The sequence below is a fragment of the Aythya ferina genome (genome assembly GCF_964211825.1).
Source record: "Aythya ferina genome assembly, chromosome: 2".
NCBI lineage: Eukaryota > Metazoa > Chordata > Aves > Anseriformes > Anatidae > Aythya > Aythya ferina.
This window is the reverse complement of record NC_140297.1, coordinates 138,371,047-138,395,084: the sequence shown is the minus strand read 5'-3', so window position 1 is coordinate 138,395,084 and position 24,038 is coordinate 138,371,047. Positions and strand designations below refer to the sequence as shown.

Genomic DNA, 24,038 nt, shown 5'->3' with positions numbered 1-24,038 from the left:
GTAGTTTCTGAAAGAAAAAATCTTTTATACAGTATTCTGCAACACTGCTGTAGTAACATATTGCAAATTGGTGGTGTTAGACTACCGTAAGAGAATACTACCACTTAACTCAGCCCTTCTGAAATGTTTACTTTATCCTACAAAAAATATCTAATTAAGCCCTGTGATCAACTTCATTACATAAATGTTAGTTTCCCTGGGCTGGCAACATGGATACTGAGACACAGATGGGTTAAATGAGTTGTTAAAAGCCACACAGTAGCTGCATTTTTATTATAAGGGTTAGCTCGAAGGGTAGCTTCACTGATTTAAAATACGAACAAAGGAAAGAGAATCCATATGAAAAACAAATGAAAAAACTTCACCCTCTGTGGACAAATTTCTGCTGAAAAGGATATGCGTAGTGATCAAAGCAAAGTTTAAAGAATGAGCGTCTGGAAAAAAAAAAAAAAACTTTAAAAGATGTTTTAGTTATAATAACGCAGTTATCCAAATGTCAGTGAATTTGATCAAAGCTGATCTGCAGAGCTCAGGTTTAGCATTAGGTGAGTCATTTTCTTTTATTAGTGATGCTTTTTCATTCAAATGGGTAAAAAGGTGAGAGTTTGGATATGTTGAAGGTTTCATTGGCTTACAGTAGGGACAGACAAATGAGGCCCACCTAGTTTTACAATCTGGCCCACAGCTACTTTGTTTTTAATAAAATGCAGCATATTGAAAGGGCATGTCTCTACATGTCTTGACCCATCCAAACTGGATCAAGATGGCGAGTCCCGTATAGAAGCCAGTCCGCTCCCAGGATGGAGCCTGTTCCCCCTGGGGTCAACGCCATGCCCGTGGAGAAACCAGCCGGCCCTGCTCCTCCGTCCCTCACCTAGGGGTTGTCAAACATCTTGACCAGCCTTTGTGCGGCCGCAGGCTGTCCGAATTGTGGGAAACAGAGTGCTGTCAAGTCCCCCAGAAATCACAGAGCGGTTTTGGTTAGAAGGGACATCTGGAGGACCTCTGGTCCAACACCAGGTTCAAGTCAGTGGAAAGCCCACCTGATTTAGAGGCAGGGGCCTTCTCCCCACCTGTGCTTCAACCACACACGTATGAGCACAGTCTCTGGAGCTCCCCAAGGAGAAGAAAATACCCCAGTCAAAAACTCAATTTCTCCTCCTATGGCCCCTGACCAACATCCCGCGCTGCCAGTGAGGAGCGTTCCAGAGCGCCTCAGCTGCTACCTGGCAAAAATAGCTTCTGAAAAGCAAGTTTTAAAACAAAATAGTCTTTCTCACCCTCTTTATTGTGACTAGGGCATTGCAGCATGCTCAGCGACTTGCTGGCACACTTTGGCTACAAACTATGTGAGGGTAGGACAGGGGGTTCTCAAGCAGTTCTGGTAAAGTGTCTACTTCATCGAGGCCCTGATCCTCCATCGATCTCGGTGCTGTTAGAATATTACAGCATTAATAGCAGTGTTAAGGTTGAGAGCTTGGGGAGCTGCTACTTTTCACAGCTTGCGACTGAAACCGTATAACTGCACTTTACAGTGCTTTCTCTCATCTGCAATTTCCTGTTGCTGAAACTTGAAGAATTTCAGTCAGGCCGCGTTGCTGTGCGCAAGTGGCTGCAGGGCAAAGGCCAGGGAGCTGGGAAGCGCCTGTGCTGCTCTCTCACCTGGATCAGGATGTTGCTGGGGGACTTCTGGGGAAGTTAACTGGTTGTACCCCAGAGTTTGGGGCACGAACAACTTTCTGCAAGGCAAAGTAGCGGCAGCCTGCAGCTGGGTAGCTCTTGGGTGGCAAGCGTCCACATGCACTCTTGTAGGCGGCAGGACCTGGTAGCAAAAGCCAGACATCTTATCCTTTGGGTGGGAGAGGGAAAGTTAATTCGTGTTTATGAGGGGGTTAAAGAATACACAAGAGCAGTTTCTTGGCAGTAGTTGAGATGCTGAACTTTCACACCCCCTGTTTTCCCTGCAGTAACTTGTTCATCTGCCCATATCCTCACTTCCCAGTTGGAAAACACTCTTTAAGCAAGCAAATTGAATGCTGCATCTCTAGGGCCAGTCTTCAGCGAAGGCTGCAAGGTCTCCAGCTCCAGCCCAAGCTCCTGCATCATAATCACAGCTCATTTGTCATTTATTGTGTTATTTTAGGGAAGTGAGCCAATTGTGCCCCCAGGAAAGGACAGGACCATGCGACTACAGCACTATGTAATTTTCCATTAAAAACCTTGTGTTTCTAGAGTTTGTTTGTTTGTTTTTATTTAGCTAGACAAATGAGACTCAGAAACATTTGAGTTGCCCATAGCTGAATCAGTGAAGAACTGTTCAGTTAGATAGTTGTTGTTTTGTTTTTTTTTTAAATCATGACAAAGACACAGTTGTAGCTTAGCAAGAACATGAAGTGATGGCATGAGACACCACATGCCTCTTAACGCAACATTCGTTTCAAGACCTACTCTTTGGAAGAGAATTAAAGAATAATGTGCACATCATGAAAGAAGAGAAGGATCTAACTTGTCCACCCAGACTCATTTTGCCATCTCTGTAAATGAAATCTTGGAAGATTCCATGTTTTCCTAGGGTTTCTCTGTGGCAGTCCATGCCCTTGCTCTGCAGGATGGGGCCAGGCCTCTTGGCTGCCACCACTTCTGCCATGGAATGGAAGAAGGAGTCCGCAGCATGGAAATAGGAGGCAGAGGCACGGGGTGCTTGCATGGTGGCATGATTCACCCCAGCAGAACCAGCTCCTGGCTTGGATCTGGGAGGTGTTTACATTATACCCCAGTCAGGCGGACTTAAATTTGAGCCGAAAACCAGGGGCAGCCTGCGGGTGAGCCGCCTCTGCATTGCCCCGTAGGCAGCCTCAGCAGGCCCTGAGGCTGGAGCCGCCTCTGAATCCCATCCGCCATCACAGTCAGGCTTTGGAGCCTTCTAGAAATACCCCTGAGAGTTTGCCTTCCCACTGCCCTCCTTACCAGCCCCACGAAGAGACAGACAGGCCTGCACAGCCTCAGGGTTGTGCCTGCACATCACAGGTGCCTCAGGGTTTTTCTGGAAGTGCTAATTATTGCCGTCCCCGGGTCAGGCCTCAGGGGCAGGCCAGCAGGCAGCCTGTGACATTAGGTGGTGCTGAGTTTGCAGGCACCATCGCCTTTTTCCTGCTCACACACCAAGCGGTGGGCATCGCCACACATCATAACCTAGCGGGGCCCCCAGCAGGAGGGGTGCCCACAAGCCTGGGAGCATTTTTCTGGCTGCTGAACCCCCAGCGAGTCTCAGATGAACAGAGGCCAGCTGTCTGAGTCTGTTTATCACGTCAGAGCATTTACAAGGTTTAAATAAAAAGCACCTAATGCACATAACTTGTGCTGAAAATACCGAACCTGGGTTTAAATAAAAAGCACCTAATGCACATAACTTGTGCTGAAAATACCGAACTCTGTTTCGCACAGAGATTTGAGCACGAGCTCTCCCCGTGTGCGCAGCATGGCACGTGCCTGCTTTGAACACGGGCGAACTTGCATTAACACGATGGGAAGGAGCAGCTACATTCTAGCACACCAGTGATCCATGCAAAATGGGTCACCGGGAGATTTAGAAACTGTACCTTTCAATCCCAGCCAAGGAGGTGCATCAAGGCACGCTGACGTGAAGCACGACTGACACACCTCGAGGCATCTTCAGTGCACTGAGTGGTGGTGGTGCCAAAGGATGTCAGCTGGCAGTATCGGAGACAATGCCTCGTAAATAAGCTCAGAGGAAAAAGGGGAAAGAAAAAAAAAAAATCTTGCTTCCTCTTACGCTTGAAAAAAAAAAAAAGAAAACCAATCAATCAATCAATCAATGTCTCCTTCCCCCCCAGATGAATGAGCAGGTCTCCAAAATGCCCCGACGTGCAGAATAGCCCTCTCAAGGGAGCTGCGGTCTGACGTGCTGCCAAGGAGCGGGAGGCTCAGCAGTGCCTGCGGCAAGGCGCAGCGCCGGCAGGGTGCTCGGCGCCCGCACCAGGTGAAGTTCCTCCTCTGCAAAGCCAGAAGTCCAGGGGATTTTTTCTTGCACAGAGGGGAAGCTGCAAGGACTGGGGTTTGCAGCCTTCTCCCAGGCTCAGCCCACAGCCCTGTGAGGCGATGGAGCCACTCTCTGGATCTGAGGAGAATTTCAGGGAAGCAGAAGTCCTGCTGCTGCCCCGGTCCTGCCAGGAGCAAGGTGGTGGTGGATGGGCCACCAAGGCCTGGAGACTGACTCATTTGCTCTCATGCAGCCAGGGGACTGCCCGGCACCTTCCTCATGCTTTTAAAGTTTTAAATTGCTGTCTCAAGCCAATCTGCAATGCAAAATTTAATCCCTGTCCTGGGAAAAAGGAAAGACAGTGTCCCACTGGCAGCGCTGTGCCATGCACAGCTCCAGCTCAGCCATGTGGGGATGGAGGTGTGACATCCCAGCACTGGGGACCAAACATTTTCGGGTCTTGCTCCAATCATCAGAAATTCCTGCCTGGCTACAAGCTGTGGCTGAAAATTGCACCCTGCGAGCAGTGCTCAGCCTCCTGGGAGAGGCTTGGGGGGGGGGGGGTGGGGGGGAAGCCTATACCTCCCATTTCCTTAATTCCGCAGATTTAGGAAAAAATTTTGCTGCCCTTGGCATAAAGATTTTTGCATTTCTCGTTTCTTCTCCTAGAAGATTTCAGTCAAAGTTTCGTAAATAAACAGCTGCATCTGGATTTTTTATTTTTAAATAGAGTTTTAAATTAATGCTTTATGCAGATGCCATGCTTTTATTTTGAAAGTAAACAAATGTTTTTTAATCTAAGCACTTAATAACTTCAACAAAAATAACTTTTTTGGCTAATAGGTACCCTGTGTTTGCCATAATTATACTTCTGTAAATAAGAAAAAGAAGATACAAGAGCTTCTGTAATCAGGGAGGAAAAGAGATGCTATGAGGAGGGAATTTTGAGCTGGAAACATATTAATATAAAAGCTACATATGCTTGTGTAACATAGTTTAGTAAAACAAAGTCACCCTTCTACACGAAGAGCCTCTATGCAGTTACAGAACGATGAGCAGAGAGCTGGTGGAGGTTGACTGACAGCTCAGCTGACTGACTCTCTCCTGGCATTTTGGGGATTTTCTTGTTCACCACAAACCTTTTGACCTCGGGGCTCCCAGGGCAACGCTGGTGGCTTTGTGCCAGACCTGGTGTCACTAAAGTGGCCTGGGTCTGCCTGTGGCACCTGCACGCACACCTGAGCAACATGGGGATGTGGCATCTGTCCTTGCTGGGGAGGGCAAGGAAGGACTGGCAGAGTGTGAGAGGTACCAGGCAGGGAAAGCGAGGTGTGGGTTAGTGAAGAGAGGGGAGCTCATGTGAGCTTGTAGCTGGAGGAGGCAACAAGTGGAAGCTGGAAAGGACAGGTTCAGAAAGGGAAGGAGTTGGGAGGGAGAAAAAGTTCAAGTAATTAAAAATCTGGATGCATTTTACTCAAATGGATTCAAATAGTGGGACCCAGAGCACCACATGTCCATGCCACGGCCCTGGGTGCTGCCTGCTCTGGGTGTCCCTGCTTGGGCACAGGTGGCACCGGCTGGCTCCAGAGGGCCCTGCCAGACTCAGCCACTCTGGCACTCTGTGATTCTGTAGTCCTGGGGTGGGACTGGCACTGAGGATGGTGTTTTCAGCAAAGCTGCTGTGGCACTGGGAGTGCCTGTGTGGAACAGCGTGGGCTCCAGGTGCTGAGCAGAAGAAGCCTTCATAGCAAAGCGTTGTGCGCACGCAGCTGAACTGAGCTGCTCCACCATCAGCCGTGACAGCACTCACTCCAGAAACTCATGTACAAAGAGCTCAGTTAGTAGATGTAACTTCAAGGACCATGATTTTTTTTTTTTTTTTTTTTTTTTTTTTTTTTTTTGGTCTGATTTGGCCCCCCAAAATGGAGACTGTGGCTGCAGTATCCTATTATCTGCTGCGCCTTGTCCCCAGCGCGGCCAGCCCTTCTGCCTGCTGCCCACCACAGCTGTCTGCTGTCTGTAACGCAGCCGAAGGCACTCAACAAGCAGTGCCAGCGCAGGAGCAGGAGCTGCAGTGTGGGAAATGAAGGGACAACAAGGGACAGAGGAGCAGGCAGAAGCGAGAGGCAGGTGCTTTGGGAAGCACCAGGAGCACGTAGCTGTGCGCCGTGTGCTGGAGCAGAGCTCCAGGGGGGGAGAAAAGTACTTTGTACAGAAACAAATGGCAGTAACGGGGATATTACTGCGTTTAGTGTTTGCATTGGGAAATTCAGGATGGCACTTTATGGCTGTAAGAAAACGAGCCCTGCCCCACAGATAGCTTTACAGAACCTGTTTCTCTTCCAAACAGGGCTAAACACAATGAACCACATATATATTGTAACGTGTCTTTTATAGCTGCCTCCGAAGTTTCCCAACAAGAGATAATCTTTTAAAAGTGAATGGAGCATGTCAGTGCCATTGGAAAGTATATTGATGTCAAAGAGAAACACTAAATCAACCCCTGACGTTTTAAGATTATAGCTACTGGTTTAGATTTAAAGTACAGCCAAGGGACCGACTGGTGGAGATACTTGTCGCTGCCCCTATTCAGCTCTTTGGTCTTTGTTCCGTCCGCTGAACTTTTGAAATCCCGAGAAGATAAATTTACAGTCTGTGTCTGCTCAGTGGGAAGACTGTTAAACAAGAAACCCCAAACAATTAAATAAAACCTTAGCTATATGCGATCGCTTTAATTTAGTCCTTTGATATGGTTCATCTGATTAAGTTCTTTCCAAACAAACTGCGCGTCGAGCCTGGCCTAGGAGCAGAATAAGCCCATATGTATCCTGACAGGGGTGTTTACTCGAGCAGAGCTATCCCAGCCTCGCTGTGCACACTCGGTTCTGAGAACAAGAAACTGGGGACACAAAAGGGCCTGGGGACAGGAACTCGGAGAACAATAAGGGTAGAGAAGCTTAGAGGAAATAACCTACTGGGAGAATGGGAATGCACTGGGAATAGAAAAATCAGTCAGACAGGAAGAAATCAGATATTGCGAAGATGCCCGCAGAGAGGGAGCAAGGGATGTCTGCAGAGAGAGGTTGGGGTAGGGGGGTGTGCTGGGAGGGAGTACAAGCTGCCAGCCCTGGGGGGACCAAGGGTGCCCCTGGGGTGCGATAGCAAGGGAAGGGGTGCCAGTCAAGGCGGGTGAACAGAGCAGATGGCCCTTAAACAAACTTAGATGAGGGAAGCTGTCCTACAGCCAGCAGAGCAGTATCTCTGGCTGCAGAGGCATTTCTTTCCCTCCCCGTCTTGCTGCACAGGAGCAGGCGGGGAGATAGGCCTCGTCCACCTAAGAAATTTTGGCTGGGTTTGAGATGGCCTCGCCTGCCCCATCTGTGGAAATCCACCTGGCTGCCTCAGCCTGGGGCAGAGCAGGGCTGGCTCGGGGGTCCGCAGCCCTACGTGGGGTAGGAAGCAGCAACGCAGCCCTTTCAGCACCAACCACGGCTCAGGCACTGCTGGTTTTGGCTTGCTGCTCGTTAACAGGGTTCGGGTTCCCTGCTGCAGGACCGGTGAGGGACGGGGATGGGGACACCGCAGCCACCCCACCCCAATCAGCATCTGCTGACCTACACCTGGTGGGACATGTCCCCGAAGAAGGGCACATCCCAGAGCCTGGCACCCACCGTGATGGGGCACAGGAGTGGAGCCCCCCTTATTGAGCTGGGCCCAGGGGGGTGCCCCGCAGGGTCAGAGCTTGCTGGGGTAGGGGGGGAGATTTCTCCTCATCTGGACCAGATTTTGGGAGAGGAGGGGGGCAGGATGGGTGTCCCAGCCTAGAAAAGATGAACTTGGGGGTGCTAAATTATGGGGAGGAGTGTGCTGGGAGCAACGAGGGTTGCAGAGGAGGGGGTGCACCTCCAAATCTCCCTACGGTAATGGGAGGGAACAACATGGGGGTGGCGGGAGGCACTGGTGAGGGTGAGAAGGGGGGGAGCTCCGTGCCTCCACCCTGCTACCTGCGAGCAGGGCCCCCCAGGGAAGGGAAGGAGGGAATGGAGGGGATGAGGGTCTCCCGAGGGGGTGAGCAGCCAGCACGGGGGTCCCTTTCCTCCCACCCACCCCATGCTTGGCAGTGGGAATGGGGTGAAGGATATGGAGGGGGGACATAAGGGGGGGCTGCTAGCACCCCCGGCCCTGGAGGGGTGCGCGAGGTCCCGGGGTGGTGCTCGGGGCTCGCTGTTTGCTCGCGGAGCGGTGGGGAAGGAATCGTCTTCTGCGGGATAAAGTCCCTGTCTACGCGGGTGAATTGCCCGTGGCCAAAGTCTAATGGCAGGGGACTATCTCCTGCAATCTCCACGAAAGGGATGACTTTTACAATACATGGGCTGATTGCAAATAAGTTACTAATAAGCCGCTTTGGCGTAAGAAGGGCTCTATACATTATTTCCTAAGATCTTGTTTATTTGCGAGTATTTCTTTCTTTCTCTTCTTTTTAGAAAAAAAAAAAAAAAGTATTTCGTTCGGGAAAATAATAAAAGTACAGAAGTTAATATTTAGACATTCGTAGTATTAAGTAATAGAGCTATAAACTCTCAAATACGGCACTTTCATTTTACTTAACAATAGATAACACAAAAGCAACAGTGAAACAGGCCAAACAAAAGCGATCACCAAAATTGTTGTGACAGTACAATTACCCGACTAGGAAATTTATTCAATATGCTTTACCATTGCATCAACACAGCAGGAAAAAAAAGCCCAAATGTTCAGAGAATAATACAACCAGGCAGGAGGTATTTGGAAAAAAAAAAGGATTTATTTTGAAATACATTTTTTTTTTAATTTTTTTTTTTTTAAGAGATACTTTGACTCCCGGATTTGTTATCGCCGTGCATCTGACAGGACAACACGAAACGAACAAACAACGAAAACCACATTTCTGTACAGAGCTCTAAAATGAGCCGCGAGTATCTACAAGGAGTAGCTTTACGCCTCGGTGTGGCTTGGAGAGGGGCCCGATCCTGCAGTCCACGCTCTCTTAAACGAGTTTTGCAGACGCGTGCTAGGAAAGATTGGCCCCTGAGCCTGCCCTGCGTTGTGTGTGTGTGTGTGTGAGGGTGCACGCCTGTGACTTTCTGCCATACAGTCCTTGAGTAAAATGAGCAACTCGGAGCTGCGGGCGCGGGTGCGGGGTCCCGGGCTGCTCTAGAAGTCCTGCCGGGGGGTGTGAGTTAGGCTGTGCCGCCGTAGATCACAGTTTCGCCTGAACACTTTGCCGCACTGCTCACAGTTGTAGGGCTTGATGTCTGTATGGGTAAGAAGGTGAGTTTTCAGGTTACTTCTCTGATTAAAGGTTCTTCCACATGTGGGGCATTTGTGTGGAGATTCCTGTTCAGATTTGAAGCAAGCAAAGGATTAATCCTTCACAAACTACCTGCCTTTCGCGTATCGCCTGCGCTTTTCGTTAGCAAAAACGCTTGAAAAAGTCGGGAAAAGCGGCACGGCCGCCCGAGGTAGGACGGGGGGGGGGACACACGGCGACATCGGCCGCGTCCTGCCCCGCGCCTCGGGGGCTCCGGCGCCCCCCGCGCCTCCCCCAAACGCAGCCCCGGCCCCGCGCAGCCCCCGCGCAGCCCCCGCCGTCAACGAAAAAAGCCCCAAAAGGGCTGCGAGGATAAAAACAAAAGCGAAGCTCGCTCCCCACCGCCTCCAACCAGCCCGGAGCGGCCGCGGAGTTGAAGCCCCGGCTCTCGCCGCCCCGGTTGCCGCAGCCCCGTCCCCGTGGCAGCCCCGAGCCGTGCCGAGCCGTGCCGGCGGCACACGAGCGGAGGAAAAAGGGAGGGCAGCGCCGGGCTCACCTGCATGTGGAGGGTTTTGTGGACCGCCAGGGTCCTGGACTGGCAGAAGCCCTTCCCGCACTCCTGGCACTTGAAGGGTTTCTCTTTGGAATGGATGTACCTGCAAAGGGAGGCAACCGCGGGGGTGAGCGGCGCTGCCGGGACAGGCAACGCGGCTCCCTCCCGCTAACCCCTCTCCCCTCTTTTTTATTTTTATTTTATTTATTTTTTTTTTTTGCCTTTTTTTTTTTTACGGCGAACCCCATCGGCTCACAGCGTTGCCGGCGATCCGCAGCCGCTCCGCGGGGCACGGCCGGGGGAGCCCCGCCGGCGGCAGCGCAGCCCCAGCCCCGTCCCTCTGCCCGGCGGCAAAGCCGGGGGGGTCCCCGCCTCGCCCCCCCACCCCCAGCAGGACCCCGCTTCGCAAAGGGGTCTCCGAGCAGCCCCCTCGACGCCTTCACCCCGGCCACCCCCCTCGGAGCAGAGCGCGGGACCCTGCAGGGCTCAGCTTTTGGGTGATTTTTTTTTTTTTTTTTTTTGGGGGGGGGGGTCCCTGCTGCTTTCCCTCTCAGCTCGGCTCAGCGAAGCCCACCCTCCCCCTCTGCTCCTGCCCCTCACCGGTGGTCCCGCAGGTGGTCCTGCCTCCGGAAAGCCTTGTGGCAGATGTCGCAGGTGTAAGGCCGCTCGTCCGTGTGGGTCCGCTCGTGGATGAGGAGGTTGTAGGACTTGGTGAAGTGCCTGCCGCAGAACTTGCAGATGAATTCCTTTTTCGTCTTGGAGGGCAGGCGGCCCCGGGAAGGCTTTCTGTCCGGGGACAGCTTGCTGATCCCCGACAGGGGGGACGCCAGTCCGGGGCTCAGCTTGGCCAGCTCGCCCACTTTTGGGGGATCCTCCTGCGTGGCGGCCACGGCCAGGTTGGCAAAGTCAAAGCGGGGCCTGTCCTTGTGCAAGGCCGGGAGGACGTGGGCGATGGCCCCTTGCTTGGGGTGGAAGAGGTGCGTGGCGAAGGGGAGAGCGGGGAAAGGGAAGCGGGAGTCCACCAGGCCCTGGGCGGCCGCCATCTCCGTGATGGTGGAGCGGGTGATTTCGTGCACATTGGGGTAACCCAATGTCCAGTGGTTCATGTGCATGGTTTGCACGGCGCTGAGTCCGTACAGACCTTGCAGCTGGTCCACAGCTGCAGGGAAGGTGTTCACAGCCTGGAGGAAGGAGTAGTTGGTGAGTTGCAGGGATGGGTGCAGCGGGATGGGGGCCGGCAGCGCCTTGCTTCCCATCTTCCCGGGGCGGCGGAGCTGGTGCCTCTGCTGGCCTTTGGAGACGGGGACGAAATCCTAGGGAGAAAGCAAAGGGGAAAAGGAGGGGAGAGAGACTTTTACTGAAAGCGCCGTGGGTTTTTTTTCCCTCCCTCGGGGCCGAGGCGAGCAGCCGGGGCCGCTGCCGTGTTCCTGCCCCCGCTCCCCGTCCTGCCGGCGGCCGCCACCGGCGCGATGGCTGCGCCCGCAGAAACGAAAGCGTGAAAAAAAAAATAAAAAAAATAACAACATGGATCAAAATAGTCCTCCCAGAAGCACTCCTTCAACCGAAACTTAAAATATTATTAAAAAAAAAAAAAATAGAAAAAAAAAAAAAGAAAAGCCTGGCTCCCATCAGACAAACCGCGGAGAAACGCGCCCGGGACGCGCAGCCGGGGCCGCTCCGCGGGGTCCCCGCGGTCCCAGCGCGGCCACCTCGGGGTCTCCCCGGGGTCTCCCCCTTGTCCCCCCCCTGCCCCGAGCCGGCCTCCGGCCTCGCTGCCAGCCTCGGCTCGGCCTCCCGCAGCCCCCGGGGCGCGGAGGCCCCGACCCCGAGCCCTCCTTGGCCGGGACCCCCCCGGGAAGGCGCAGGGTGCGAGCGCGGAGCCCAGGCAGGGCCCGGGGTGGTGGGGGGCGGCTTTTTATTTTTATTTTTTATTTTTTTTTTTAATCCCCGCTCGGCTGCTTATTTTTCTTCCTTCAACACCAACCCATTTATCAAGATAATCGAGGGAGAGCGGAGTGCCTCCTGCCCCCCACACGCACACCTCCTTACCCCCGCCCCCCCCCCCTACACGCACACACCTCCCCCCCTCTTTCCCGAGCTGCCGGTCCTAAATAAATCCACTTTGCGCTCAGATCCCTTCCAGATGGCCCCACACAGCCCAGCCGAGCCACCCCGGCTGCGGCCGGCCCCGAGGCCTCCCCGGCCGTCGGTGGCTTTCGCTCGTCCCCTGCAGCCCGAAACCGTCGGGGAGCGGCCTGCAGCGGGACCCCCGGAGCCGCTCAGCTCCCTCCAGGCCGGGGGAAAGCTCCGGTCCCACCGCCCTGCTTCGGTACCGGGAGCCCAAGCAGGGGAAAGGGGCTCCTGGCCCGCACTGGGATTTTGGGAGGGCCGCGGTTGAGCCAGCTCCTCTTGGGGTTTATGAGCAGGGGCGGGCAAGGCGTGCTTTCCAAAAATAGAAAATATTAAAAATATATATATAAATCATAATAATAATAATAAAAAAACAGCCTTATCCTTAAAAAATAAAAAAAATGATATAGGTCACCGCGTTCATAAAAGAAATAGCAATTAGAAAATAAGGAGTAAAAGGGAAGGTCGATGCCGCCGAGCTGGCCCCGCACGGAGCCCTCCAGGCCGCCGCGGGGCTGGGGCTGCCCCGCAGGCTCCCCGCAGCCTCGGCCCCTCGGATGGGTTTCGAAACCCCTTCGCCCCCAGCCCCTGCAGCGCTCCGGGCTGGCCCCGCGGAGAAGAAACGCGGAGAAACCTCTCGGGGGGCATCCCCGAGCGCTCCCCGCTCCCATTTTCGTTTTCTTCGGGCCGCGGCTCGCCGCTGCCCGGCTCCCCCCGTTTGCTCCCGCAGCGTTATGGGGGTGACCCCGCGCACACGGCGACGTTTTTATTTCTTATCTTTTTATATAAATATATATTTTTTTTCTTCGGGGAGGTGGTCGCGTGGAAACCCCTTATTTTTAAAGACCTCGCAGCAGCGGCTCCTTGCTCCCACTCCGCCAGGGAACACCGCGGAGAGGGGAAAAACCCTCCCGGCCTCGGCGAGCTCCGGGGCTCGTTTGGCACCGCCAAGGGACCCCGCAAATCTCGGCGAAAGGAGCGCGCCCAGCGCCGAAACCCCCCATTTGTAACCCCAATTTTTCCACGCGCCCCCCTTGCCCCAACCGCGCTACCCCTGGCGCTGCTCTTTCTCGGGGGGGGGGGGGGGGGGGGGGGGGGAAACCCCATGAAAACCTATCGAAAAAAAAAAATCCCACCGCCGAGCGTCCCCGTGCCGGCTTGTAAGGCCACTTTCCACCAAGGTGAAGGGGGGAAAGTCAACCAAAAACGGATGTTACTTAAACCTTGGCACTTCCTTTTCCCTTCCCATCCAGGGCGCTTCGTTGAACGACGCCTGCTGTCTCCGCGGCGAGCCCCTCGCTACCTGCCTGCCCCCGACCCTACCCGAGCCGCCGTTCCCCTTCCTCCTGCTCCGATTTAGGGCCGGGGAACGGCCCCGGAGCTCCCCGGGATCACCTCCAGCCCCCCGCGGCCACCCCCGGCTATTTCCACGGGGCTTCTCCAGTGAGACCCCGGGGAAAAAAAATATTAATTAAAAAAATAAATATATAAAAATAACTCTCCCCGGTAGGATTTTGGCGTGAACACCACCACCGAACTTAACGCGGTGGGGTGCGAGAGGGAAAAAGGGGGTGCCCAAAGGGTGGCACTCGGGGACCCCACGGCCGAGCCGCCCCCCTCCTCTCCTCTCCTCTCCTCTCCCCTCCCCTCCCACCGACGGCACCGGGCAGCGCTTACCTACCGCAGCGGGCTGCTCCTGCCGGGCCTCCCGGGGCAAAAGCGAGGCGGCACCTTCACGGAGCCATTACATCCACAGCTTGGAGGGGTGGGGAGAAGCTCAGCGGGGCCGGGACCCGGCGGCGGCCGGCATGGTGGGGACCTGGGGGGCTGCAGCTGGGGGTCGCGGGGCGGCGGCGGTGGTGGTGGTGAGAGGGGGGGGTCCGCGCGTGTCCCGCTGTAAAGCCGCCTCCTGCCTTCGAGCCCGGCGAGGCTCGGCGCGAGTGTGAGCCGCCCCCTGCCCGGTCCATCACATTTCAGCGGTGAGTGGTGGCGAGGAGCCGCTGTCCCCGCCCGCCCGCCCAGCCGCCGGCCCACCCCGCGGCGCGCACAGCCCCGCGCTCGGGGCCGCGCACCCGCCCCGGCCCGCCCCCGGCCCGCCCCGCCGCGCCGGCCCCGCTGTTTACTCGTGTTTGGGTAGCAACTGGGCTTTAAAGGGGCAGGATCGGCCCCCCTTTTCCTTGTCCCCCCCCTCCCAGCACGGCGTTACCTAAGGTGACTCGTGCCCCCCCCCCCTCCTTCCCCTCCTCGCAGCGCCGCAGCCGGGGGAGGTTCGGGGGCGCGCACCCCGCTGCCGGCCCCGTTGGGCTCCCCGCAACCCTGTGCCCTATTCAGCACAGGGTGTGAAATAAACCTAAAAAAAAAATAAACTCCCAAACTCCCCCAGAGCAGAGAGGGGGCCCGGCAGGACCGGGAGGCGCAGGTAGCGCTCACGTCCAAAGGGCTCCGCGGCCGCCATGGCAGGTCGCCCTCCGGGCCACCACCTCCTGGAAGCTCCTGGGCTTGCCCGCAGCAAGCCACGGGGCGAAAAGCAGCGGAAAAAAATCCCTCTGTGTGTACGGGGGGGGACGCATCGGTGTGCGGGGTGCCCCCGCGCAGCCCCGCACCTGGGGCAGGCAGGGAGCTTGGGGAGCGGTTTCGGTTTTCGTGCCCGGGGAGTTGGGGCTGGATTCGGCCTCACTCCGGATTGCTCGGCTCCAAAAAGCGCTGCGCTCCTCGCTCCGCACCGCTTCGGGCCGGGGTTCTGGGGAGTTTTAATAAGAAGGTTATCTTTCTCTATACATTGCTGAAATCCCAAGCGGGGGAGGGATTTTTTGTACAACCTGGCCGGCAGATCCGAGGCTCTGAGTGTAAAAAGATTTGAGGAGAAATGGCGTGTGCGAAGAGCTCTGAAAATGGCTCAAGGTAGGCTGTGTGGCGTTCAACTCAAGCCCGCTGAAGAGAAGAGGACGCAAGCGACGTTTGCATTGGGGTTTTTTAATCTTTTTAGTATATAGGAGAAAAAATATCCCAATTTGGGGTGGGCAAGGGGCAGCTTTGGACGTGTCCCCGCGCCGGGGACAGGAGCACAGGCTCTTGATCCTAAAGGAACGCGCGGCTGTAAACCCCGACCCCATAAACAAACGGCATTTGGGCTCCTCGACCCGAAAACGCCGGCGGGGGAGGCTCCACTTTTGGGGAGCCCGAAGCGGGGACCCCCGGAGCCCGCTGCGGGGCTGGGAGCGGGACGGGGCGCGGGGAACGGGGCCGGGCCGGGGCCAGCGGTGCGGTGCGGTGGGGGGGCCGGGTCCCCGAGGGGTCGCATCCTGCTCCGGGGCCGGCTGGTCGAGAACGAAGCGGCCACGGGAGTTTGGATTCGCCTTTCCCACCCCGCGCTGGAGCCTTTCGGGGGGCCGTGGGGACCCCTCCCCGTCGACGGAAAGGCCGGAGGGGGTTGTTTCTCCTCCACCTTCGTTTCTCGCCTTTCCAGCGAGGCAAAGAAAAGCCGCACTTGTTGGGAAAAAAAAAATAAAAAAAAGACAAAAAATCAAACAAACAAAAGCCCGAGCTCGGGAAGCGCCCAGCCGGCCGGCCAAACGAAAAAAAGCCTCCGGACCCAAAAACGGGAGAGGGGAACGAAAAAATCCCCGGGCCGCTGGCTCCGCAGACGGCTGGCGGTCCGAGGCCGGTCCGGGAGAGCGGGGAACCCCGCGGGCAGCTCGGGCCGGCTGTCCCCCGCTGTCCCCGGCCAGCAGGTGCTCGGCGACAACCCCCGGGGAGCCCCTGGGGGGGGACCCGTCGGACCCCGACCCCTCCGCGCCCCCCCGACGGCGGTGCCCGGCTGGCCCCGACGGCAGCGGCCGCGGCGGCTTGTGGGGCTCGGGGCTGCTGTCCCGAGCAGGTGCCTTCCTCCTTCCACTCCTCCTCCTCCTCCTCCTGAGGCTGCTGCAGCTCAGCACAGCCCGCGGCCGCGCCGTGCCCGGGGCGGTGCCGGGCGGTGCGGCGGGGGCCCGGGAGCCCCGCACCCGGCCCGCGGTGCTGCAGCGCCCCCTGGGGGGCTCCTGGGCTCACGCCGCCCCCCCCGGCTCGGCTCGGCACGGCTCAGCTCGGCTCGGCCCCGGCCCCGGGGCGGCGGCGGCTGCCGGCAGCGTGTGCCGTCGGGCAGAGCCGCAGTCCCCTCGGTTTTCTCGCTTGTCTTTCTTCATTCGGATTTATTGCATTATTATTATTATTATTGTTTTTCCCCAAATCCAAACCCGCAACGGGGGAAAAAAACACCCGGTTGGGATGCGGGGCCGAGCCGTAGGGGAAAAGGGCTCCGGGAGCGCAGCCGGGGATGCCGCGGCACCGGCGACACCGGGGACACCTCGGGGGGCTGTCGGTGGCTCTGCCGCCTCGGTGCTGCCCGCTTCGGGAGCCGCCCCGACGGTTCCCTGAGGGTGCTACGAGCCCGGGGGCAGCGACAGCATCGCCGGGCCCCCCCCGGGGCTCCGCGGCTCCTCGCCGGGGTCCCCCCGCCGCCCCCCGGCACCGGGCGGTGGTCGGGTCCCCCCTCGGGTCAGGCCGGTGCCTTAAACGGCTCGGAGCGAGCACCCTGGACTTAGTTCGTTTTCCTTCTATTTTTTAAAATTTGTCATTATTTTTTCTTGCTTTTTCTTTCTTTTTTATTTTATTTTTTATTCTTTTGAGGAAAAAAAGTGACCGCCCGTCTATGTGGCGCCCGATTCCGCCGGTGTTTCTTGGTGACCGAGCCAGCACCTACTTCCCTCGGCTTTATTCTGTTTTGTTGTTGTTTTTCTTGCTGTTTTTTTGCTGATGTTTTTATTGACGCTTTTAACACGACAGAACGCCCGAGCTGCCGGCGTTCAACACCCACGCGTGAGCGGCAGGAGGGGGACACGGCGGGGGAGATCCCCTCGCAGCATCACCCTCCCGAAAATAAATTCCCCTCGCAGCATCACCCCCTAAAAAAAAAAACTAATTCCCCGGTAAAACATCGCCGGGATGAGCTGGAAACGAGGCAAGGGGAATTCGCAGCGGCTGCACCCCCGTGCCTCCTGCGGAGGCTCAGCCTCTGCCACCCCTCGCCCACGGCCTCCACCCCCGGCGGTCCCCCCCCGACGGCCCCAGCCCCTGCCCGGTGTGTGTGTGTGCAGGGGGGGCACCGCAGCCCCTTTCTCCCCTCTTTCGGAGCCCGGTGCCTCACGTCGGGGCTGCCCGCAGCCTCCCGCAGGGAGCCGGGGGATCCCAAGGGGGTCGGGGGATCCCAGGGGGTCGGGAACCCACCAGTGTGAGCAGCTGCCCCAAGCTGGGAGGGTGGCGAGGTGTGCAGTCCCAGAGCCGAGTGTTATCGGGGAAATGCGGGGGAAATATCGTATAAACGGAATAAATTGGTTTCAGGGAGGCGGCTGTGGTTTCGGGCTCGTGCCTCGTAACTCACCTAGGACGGGAGAACCCGGAGGGGGGCAGAGAACGGGGCCCGTAGGTCTCGTCCCGTGCCTTACATTAAATAACTCGCTCTCCTCTGGAGTATTTTCTTTATTACACGTGGTCATTGGATACATCTGCGGGCTGAGCAGGGATTTGTTTATGCCAGCACAAACCCGGGGCTATACCATCGAATACTTCTGCACCGCAACCCCCTTTTACCTACCCTCCCCATGCGCATTTCCCCTTTGCAGCCCACGTTCTCCGAGTCCAAGCCATGGCGAGGGATATGTTAGGAAGCAGGGTGCTACGGAGCATTTCGGATAGTTCCCGAGTGCTACGAGCACGGTGCGAGCATATGCAAATCATCACTTACAGATGTGCGCGCTGCCTGCATTAATCTCGGCGTGCTTTCCCAACTGTTTGTGGCATCTCGTTCGAAGAAAAGCACAATAACGGGAGATCCTGAATAAGTACCCATTGTTCCTGGGCAGGCTCGCCCCCACGATGGGCGGACGAACCTTTCTGGTGAAACCAAATTAGAAAAAAAAAAAGAAATAATAATTAAAAAAAAAAATAGGGGATTGAAGGTTTCTGAAAGACGAGGACATTGAGGGAAAATTTACCCCGGAAAGGCATGTGAAGCATCTAAAAGATGAGGATTGTCTAAGGCTGAACGCTACCCTGTGTATCTATTGGATATGAGCCAGAAAAGCACTTAAGTGTGTGCTTAAGTTCATCACAACACCCAGGACAGTACCTAAGCAGGTGCTTCAACTTCTTTGTGTGGCAAAGTCCCGCGCTCAGCACCTATTTCACTGTTTTCTTAAAGATCTTCTGAGTCAGGGCCATTACTAGTTAGATCCTCACCAAAAGAAAGACATGAAAAGAAGTTTATTTCAAACAAAAACAAACAAAACAAAACAAAAACAAAGAAGCAAACAACAACAACAAAAAAGAGCAGCTACCATTCCAGGCAAGGTTCAAGAGCAGCAGCACAGGCGCTGGCCTGGCGGGCAGCAGGACAGCTGCTGCTCCATGAAGCCTGCAGGCAGGATGCTGGTGTGCCCCGAGATTGTTCAGAGCAGGGAGGTTTGGATCTAGTCCGTGGCATGGGAAAAAGAGACATTTTGCCCCGATCTCTGAGGGAATTAAGTGTCCACAGCCACCTAGGAGAGACCTGGGCAAGGTCAGGCTGGGGCGCAGAAAGGCTGCGTGGTCAAAGCAGTGGCTGAGGAGGAGGATGGATCGGCTTGGGAATGGATCTGCCAGAAAGCAGGAAAATCCAGGACAGAGCTGAGCTGAGACCAAGTGTTGTGTTCCCACCTCCTTTGCTCACAAACCCTGCTTTCTGTTCCCGAGTGGCACAGATCCCTGCTCAGAGGACTGGCATTCACCTTCCTGTCCTTAATTTCCTTCCCCAGACCCCTCAAAAGTAACTGAGGAACCCACCCCAGTTGGTAAGCAGGAGGATGAAAACCAGTGAGCAGACGTTTTCCCCATTTTGGCCGTGCCAGGCGGCGTGGTACGGCTGGTAAAGAGCATCAGCAGTTACGGCACATCTGCCTCGTTTGCGCTGCCAGCTTCATTTATTTGACCTGCTCCCTCGCGATAGGCTGGGGAAACTTATTAGCTGGTTATAGTGCTCGTCCAAACGCCCCATTGGGAACAGCTTCCAAGAAAAATACAAAGCCCATTCATTTCAACAACAGAACTTATTTTAGCCACAAGAGAAGTGCTGAAAGCCCGGACCACTGCGCTGCAGCAGAAACAGCAGTGCCTCCAGGCTGCTATTTTCAGCTTCGCAGATCGATGAAGAAAGGCAGGAGATACTGTCAGCCACACCACAGCCTTCCAAGGGCAGTGCGCGTTCCCCTTTTCCACTTCATTTGTCCTGCTGGTTGCTGATTGCTCAAATACAGCCAGGGCTGTTGAATTCCCCCGCTGCACTTGTCAGAGGCTGCCCGCGTAGGCACAGCTCTGCTTCAGGCTGTTTCAGGCATGAAGGGGAGCAGCAGAGGCTCTGGAACAAAAAATGCTTTGGAGTGAGAGCCCCCAGCTATGAGGGCAGCGAGGAGCCCAAACTCTCGGGAAGCCCGGGACTGTGCCCATGGAAAGTCGAGGGGAAGCCTCCATCGTTGGCAGAAATCGAAATGATGGAGAAATCAAAGCTTACAGTAAATGAAAAAGCATCTTCTGAGTCTGAGAAAGGCCCCACAGGAAGGCTCATGGTGCCACCTGGAAGGTGCTTTGGACAAGAAGCATCTTGTGCAGGACCTGAAGGTGGAGAAGTCGCCGTGACTTTGGCCAGAGGGCTTTGCCCAAGGTGGCACGGTGAGAACATCTGCTGGGAAGAAGGGACAAGCACACGTAACATGGCATTTTACCATGAGAGAGAGGCATGGTAAGGGGAGAGGCAGCCTGTGGCCAGAGCAGGCACTCCCGAGCTCTGCGAAGGGGACCACCACCAAGGGTCAGCAGCAGGTTAAGCAGGGCTAACCCTGACCTTTCTCCAGTCTCCAAGCAGACAGCTCTTGAGCAAATACAAAACCGCAGTTATTAAGGAACACTTAAACAACCCCAGTAACAAAACAGAGTGAAGTGGAGCCAAAACTGCAGATCTGTTTTGTTCAAAGCATAATATTTATAGACGACAGATACTGAAAGGCAGTGGAATCGGTTTTCGGGACCGTGCCTACACCCAGATAGTGGAGGCACACTTGAAAGTGCCTGTCCCTTGAAACACAGCGAGACATGAATTTCAGCTTCTCAGAAACATTGTCATTCCTAGAGCTATTACATGTGCTTGGTAAATGAGAATATTAGAAATAACTTACGGCTAGAGCTACAGGTGGAGCCTGAAACGCTAAGAAGCTGTTCAAAGCACCACTTATGTCTGATCTAGTTCAGCATTAGTCTAATGTTATCTCCCCCCTCTCCCCAACGGTTTCAAGATGATGTAGAAAAACAGAGCAGAGCTGATGTTTACTTTTACAGCTAATGGTTCCTCAAATCTACGAGAACTTCTAAGGAACAGATAAAAGCAGCTGCAAGAGTGATCTAGAAATAAACATCTAGAAGAAAACATAGCTGCAATCAAAGTTCCAGCTGGTCGCTTCTCAGTGCTTATCAGGATTCTTTTTAATCAGGCATTTTGAAGTCGGAGGCTTATTTCCAACAGCTTTTGCCCATACATATATATATATAAGTCCCTTGAAATATTACAGAAGTTCTGTTTCGCATCAAAATAGCATACATTGTCACCGAAATTATTAATTTTCTTTTCCTCATCCCCCATATTCTCTCCGGGCCCCTCTTTTGCATCTGGCATGTGTACTGATACTCGAGATGACAAATACTGATAACTGCGAGGCTGCAGCGCTGCATACTTCCACAGCGCGAAGCTCAGCCAAAGTTAGGCATTGATTTATGGGCTGTATTCTGTTCAACACGGCAAGTTGTGTTTTTTTTTTTTTTTTCCCTTTCCTAATTCCATACCTTTAATCCTTGCCACCTTCAACCTAGCGTGTGTCAAATTTCCATCTTATTGTTGCAGCTGTGGTTTCTTACAACTAAAGCACGCTTCTTGAAGGCACTGACACATTCTTAGGTTTATTCGCAGATTTGAACGCTCGGTTGTTCAAAAAAAAAAAAATGCCTGAGCTCATTAAAACGTGATGGCATTTAGAAGTCTTTTTTTTTTTTTTTTTTTTTTTTTCCTGTTAAATGGTTGATATAGGGGTTTAAAAAAAATGGGGATGTTGGAATGACTGTTTGTATTCAGCCCAAATCTACAAAAAGGGTAGTAACTTATGCAGAGGTAGAGACCTGAAGCCCAGGGTTCTCATTAGTAAAGAGGTTGTTTAGATAATACAAAAGAAGAAAAAAGAGCTCTCCCTCAGATAAAAAAGTCTTGTGCAGGTGTATAGATGAAAGCAAGCAAACCCTCTACCATCTAGGTATGGTGTTACTTTGGGTGCCTTCATGAACCCTAGTAGGAGGCAGCAGACAGATTGCCCAAGGATCTGTATGTTTACAGAAAGGAGCTCCAAAAGTTAAGTATTTTTGTTGACCTTCGCTGCTTGAAGAGAATACCCAGCTTCTCTGTGCTCTCCTATGGAAAATGGACCTAGCATATATATAGATGCTAGATGCTATAAGTATTTCTCCAAGGATTGAGCCCTCCCAAATCAGTGAGAGCTGCTCCGGGCAGCTCCATGGCTGCATCTCCATCTCTTCCCACAGGTGAGCTGGTGAAAAGGACCAAACCTTTACTTCAACCTTTCCAAGTTCAGTCTGGCACAGTAACTCAAGCCCACTTTTATCATCTTTAACAGCTAAGACAATACCATTTTCCAGCAGAGCAGCTATGTCCCCATTCCAGGAAAAGGCCAAGAAAATAGCCGAGAGCGGTAAGAAGTTAAACCTCTGCAAAAAAAAATCTGCCAGAGGACATCTGTCAAAGCCCAAAGAGTTCCAGTTATGTATGATTTCATTTGATCCCAGAGGCTAAATAATGTACAGGAAAGATTTAATAATGTTATGCAGATTATGTGTGGAAATGTAAAAGGACCCGAATACAATGCCAGTTTGAGAAACGTTCGTGCGCTCATAGCTCTATTACGGCCACAAAGTCAGAAAACACAGCTTGAGCAATGGGCTATGATAATAAAATTAAAAATTGGAATTGCTAGAATATTTACTCAGGTGAGACTGTTTGATTAAAAAAAAAGATGACTTAATATTTTCTCTCTGCCAGGAAATGATCAGTGGAGAGAGCCCCGTTCCCGTTTCCACCACATTTCCATGTGAAACCCTGATAGTGAAAACACTGTAACCAAGGGGCGCTGCTCACAACATTCCCAACTGCTCGTGCAAAGGAGACGTCAGCTATTAAAATAGGAACAAAACAAAAAAAAACAACGAATGGGCCTCAGCCAGGGTCTGCCAAGTGGCATCTGTCAAGTCGCCGAGTGGCGTAATGCCACTCTTTAAATACTGGCAAAAAAAAAAGGGATTATTGAACAGGATTCTTCACCAGGGTGGCCATGGATTTCATCATTAAAAGGTGACCTGAAAGCAGATGCAAGCAGAGCCTATCTGGAAATACCTGGAAACTTCAGTGCAGACTCTCACAAAGAAACAAATGCAATGTTTCCTAGGTTTCCTGAGGCTGGCACTTGCGGTGGTCTTTCTTTGACCAGTGCTTTTATCTCCCTCGTGATAGTGGTTACAGCTTTAGCAGATAAAAACTTATGCTCACCATTAATTTTTTTTTCTTTCAGCCTTTTCCTTCTAAGGTCGGATCTTTATTTGAAAGGAGTTTCAGCAGGTTTCTTAGGTTTCTCATTTCCTCTTGCTATTTCTGCTCTCATCTGCTTTGCAAATGGCCCCCGTAATATTAAGCTTATCTAATGGCCAGGCCTCCTCCTGGAAGAGTGCCAGCGGCGGTCTGAAAACGAGGCATCTGAAAGCGTTCAGAGGAGATGGCCATCACCTTCTCCCTGAACCTCAAACATAAAACTTCCCTGACAAGCACATACTCCAATGTCATGAAAAGCAAGAGGTTACTCTCAAATTCAGATACCACGTTAACCGGCTTCCTCGGTGACACTTGGACATCATGCTGAACTGAACTCACTCGCAAAATAATTTCTTTTTTTCAGTGTTTAGAAAAGATGCTACTTGCACATAGACTCAATAAAGAGTGAATGTCCCAATGACAGCTTCACCGTGAACATGATTTTCATTTTATAGTTGCTTCTCCTCATTTTGTTAACCTTGATCACGTTCTCCCTCGCTGTGGCATATTCCAGGTCCCGGGATGGTTGGGGTCAGAAAGGACCTCTGAAGGACCTCTGGTCCAACCCCCTGCTCCATCTATTCCTGGCTTTTGACATTAGGCCAGAGTGAGTGCAGGCACAGCTGCGTCCATCGTCTCCTCAACCAGTGAGACTCAGGGGCTTTGTAACAATTCCTGCTGAGAAAGGTGGCAAGGATGAAACAATTTTCTTTTCCTGGGTAAGGAGAAGTCTATGAAAATGCAAGATGTGTTGCAGGTCTTTATGTGCAGACACACACAGAAGACAAAATCTCCTGGATTTTGCCATTGACCTTGGTGAGACCTGGATTTTATTCAAAAGGAGGAATTTGGTGAGGGTGCTGGGTCTGCAATTTAGAAACTTCAGAAGAAGCCTAAAAAAATTCTGACCAAGTTCTGCATAAGACACTCTGAGGACTCACCATATGAGCAATAAAGACTGACACAATAGCTAACTAGCTGAATGTTGTAAAAAGAAAAAAACCACAAGTTTACCATAATATCTTTTATTTGGATGAGACCTGAGAAAGAAGAGCCAAGAGTGGCTTCTATATATCTTGTAGAAGAACCAGTGCTGTAGGAATGCAGGACAAGGGTCTGTGTGGACAAATCTTTCATTTGGGCTCCTGCTTCACCAAAGGGAAGGAATTTTGACCTTGTGGGGGGCAGAAAGAAAAAACAGGCCCCAAACTGGAAACTGAAGTATGTAAACACCGACACAAGAGACTATTGCCTGGAGTAACATTTTTTTCTTTTTGGAAAGAGGGTTGACAACAGGAAGAGGAAGGTTTGGTGGCTGCTGCAATGTCTGAGGCAGGCAGGTGAAACGAAACTAAAGGAG

The 24,038-nt window shown here is 53.4% G+C and overlaps 2 protein-coding genes and 1 long non-coding RNA gene across 5 annotated transcripts in view; 2 read left to right on the top strand and 1 right to left on the bottom strand.

Moving 5' to 3' along the window:
* Positions 1-8,782: 8,782 nt before the first annotated feature.
* Positions 8,783-13,919, bottom strand: OSR2 (odd-skipped related transciption factor 2). 3 transcript variants are annotated; one of them, XM_084509705.1, is made up of 4 exons: positions 13,655-13,919; positions 10,444-11,156; positions 9,847-9,946; positions 8,783-9,376 (listed from the first exon to the last, which is right to left on the bottom strand). In XM_084509705.1, exons 2-4 carry the CDS (start codon positions 11,097-11,099, stop codon positions 9,194-9,196), a joined length of 939 nt encoding a protein of 312 aa, XP_084365831.1. In that variant the 5' UTR covers positions 11,100-11,156; positions 13,655-13,919; the 3' UTR covers positions 8,783-9,193. The 3 variants fall into 3 exon arrangements, with proteins under 3 accessions (XP_084365831.1, XP_084365830.1, XP_084365832.1); XM_084509704.1 differs by having other exon boundaries at positions 13,651-13,917; XM_084509706.1 differs by having other exon boundaries at positions 8,783-9,294; positions 13,651-13,917.
* A 689-nt stretch (positions 13,920-14,608) lies between these two features.
* STK3 (serine/threonine kinase 3) overlaps positions 14,609-24,038 on the top strand; it is a 155,463-nt gene continuing 146,033 nt past the window's right edge. Inside the window, exon 1 of the mRNA XM_084510469.1 lies at positions 14,609-14,874. Within this exon, the coding sequence (XP_084366595.1) occupies positions 14,840-14,874 (35 nt within the window). The 5' untranslated portion in view covers positions 14,609-14,839. The remainder of the gene's footprint in view (positions 14,875-24,038) is intronic.
* LOC311432233 lies at positions 21,622-23,119 on the top strand. Its single transcript, XR_014689908.1, has 2 exons — positions 21,622-21,788; positions 22,136-23,119. It is a non-coding gene; the product is annotated as an uncharacterized lncRNA (long non-coding RNA).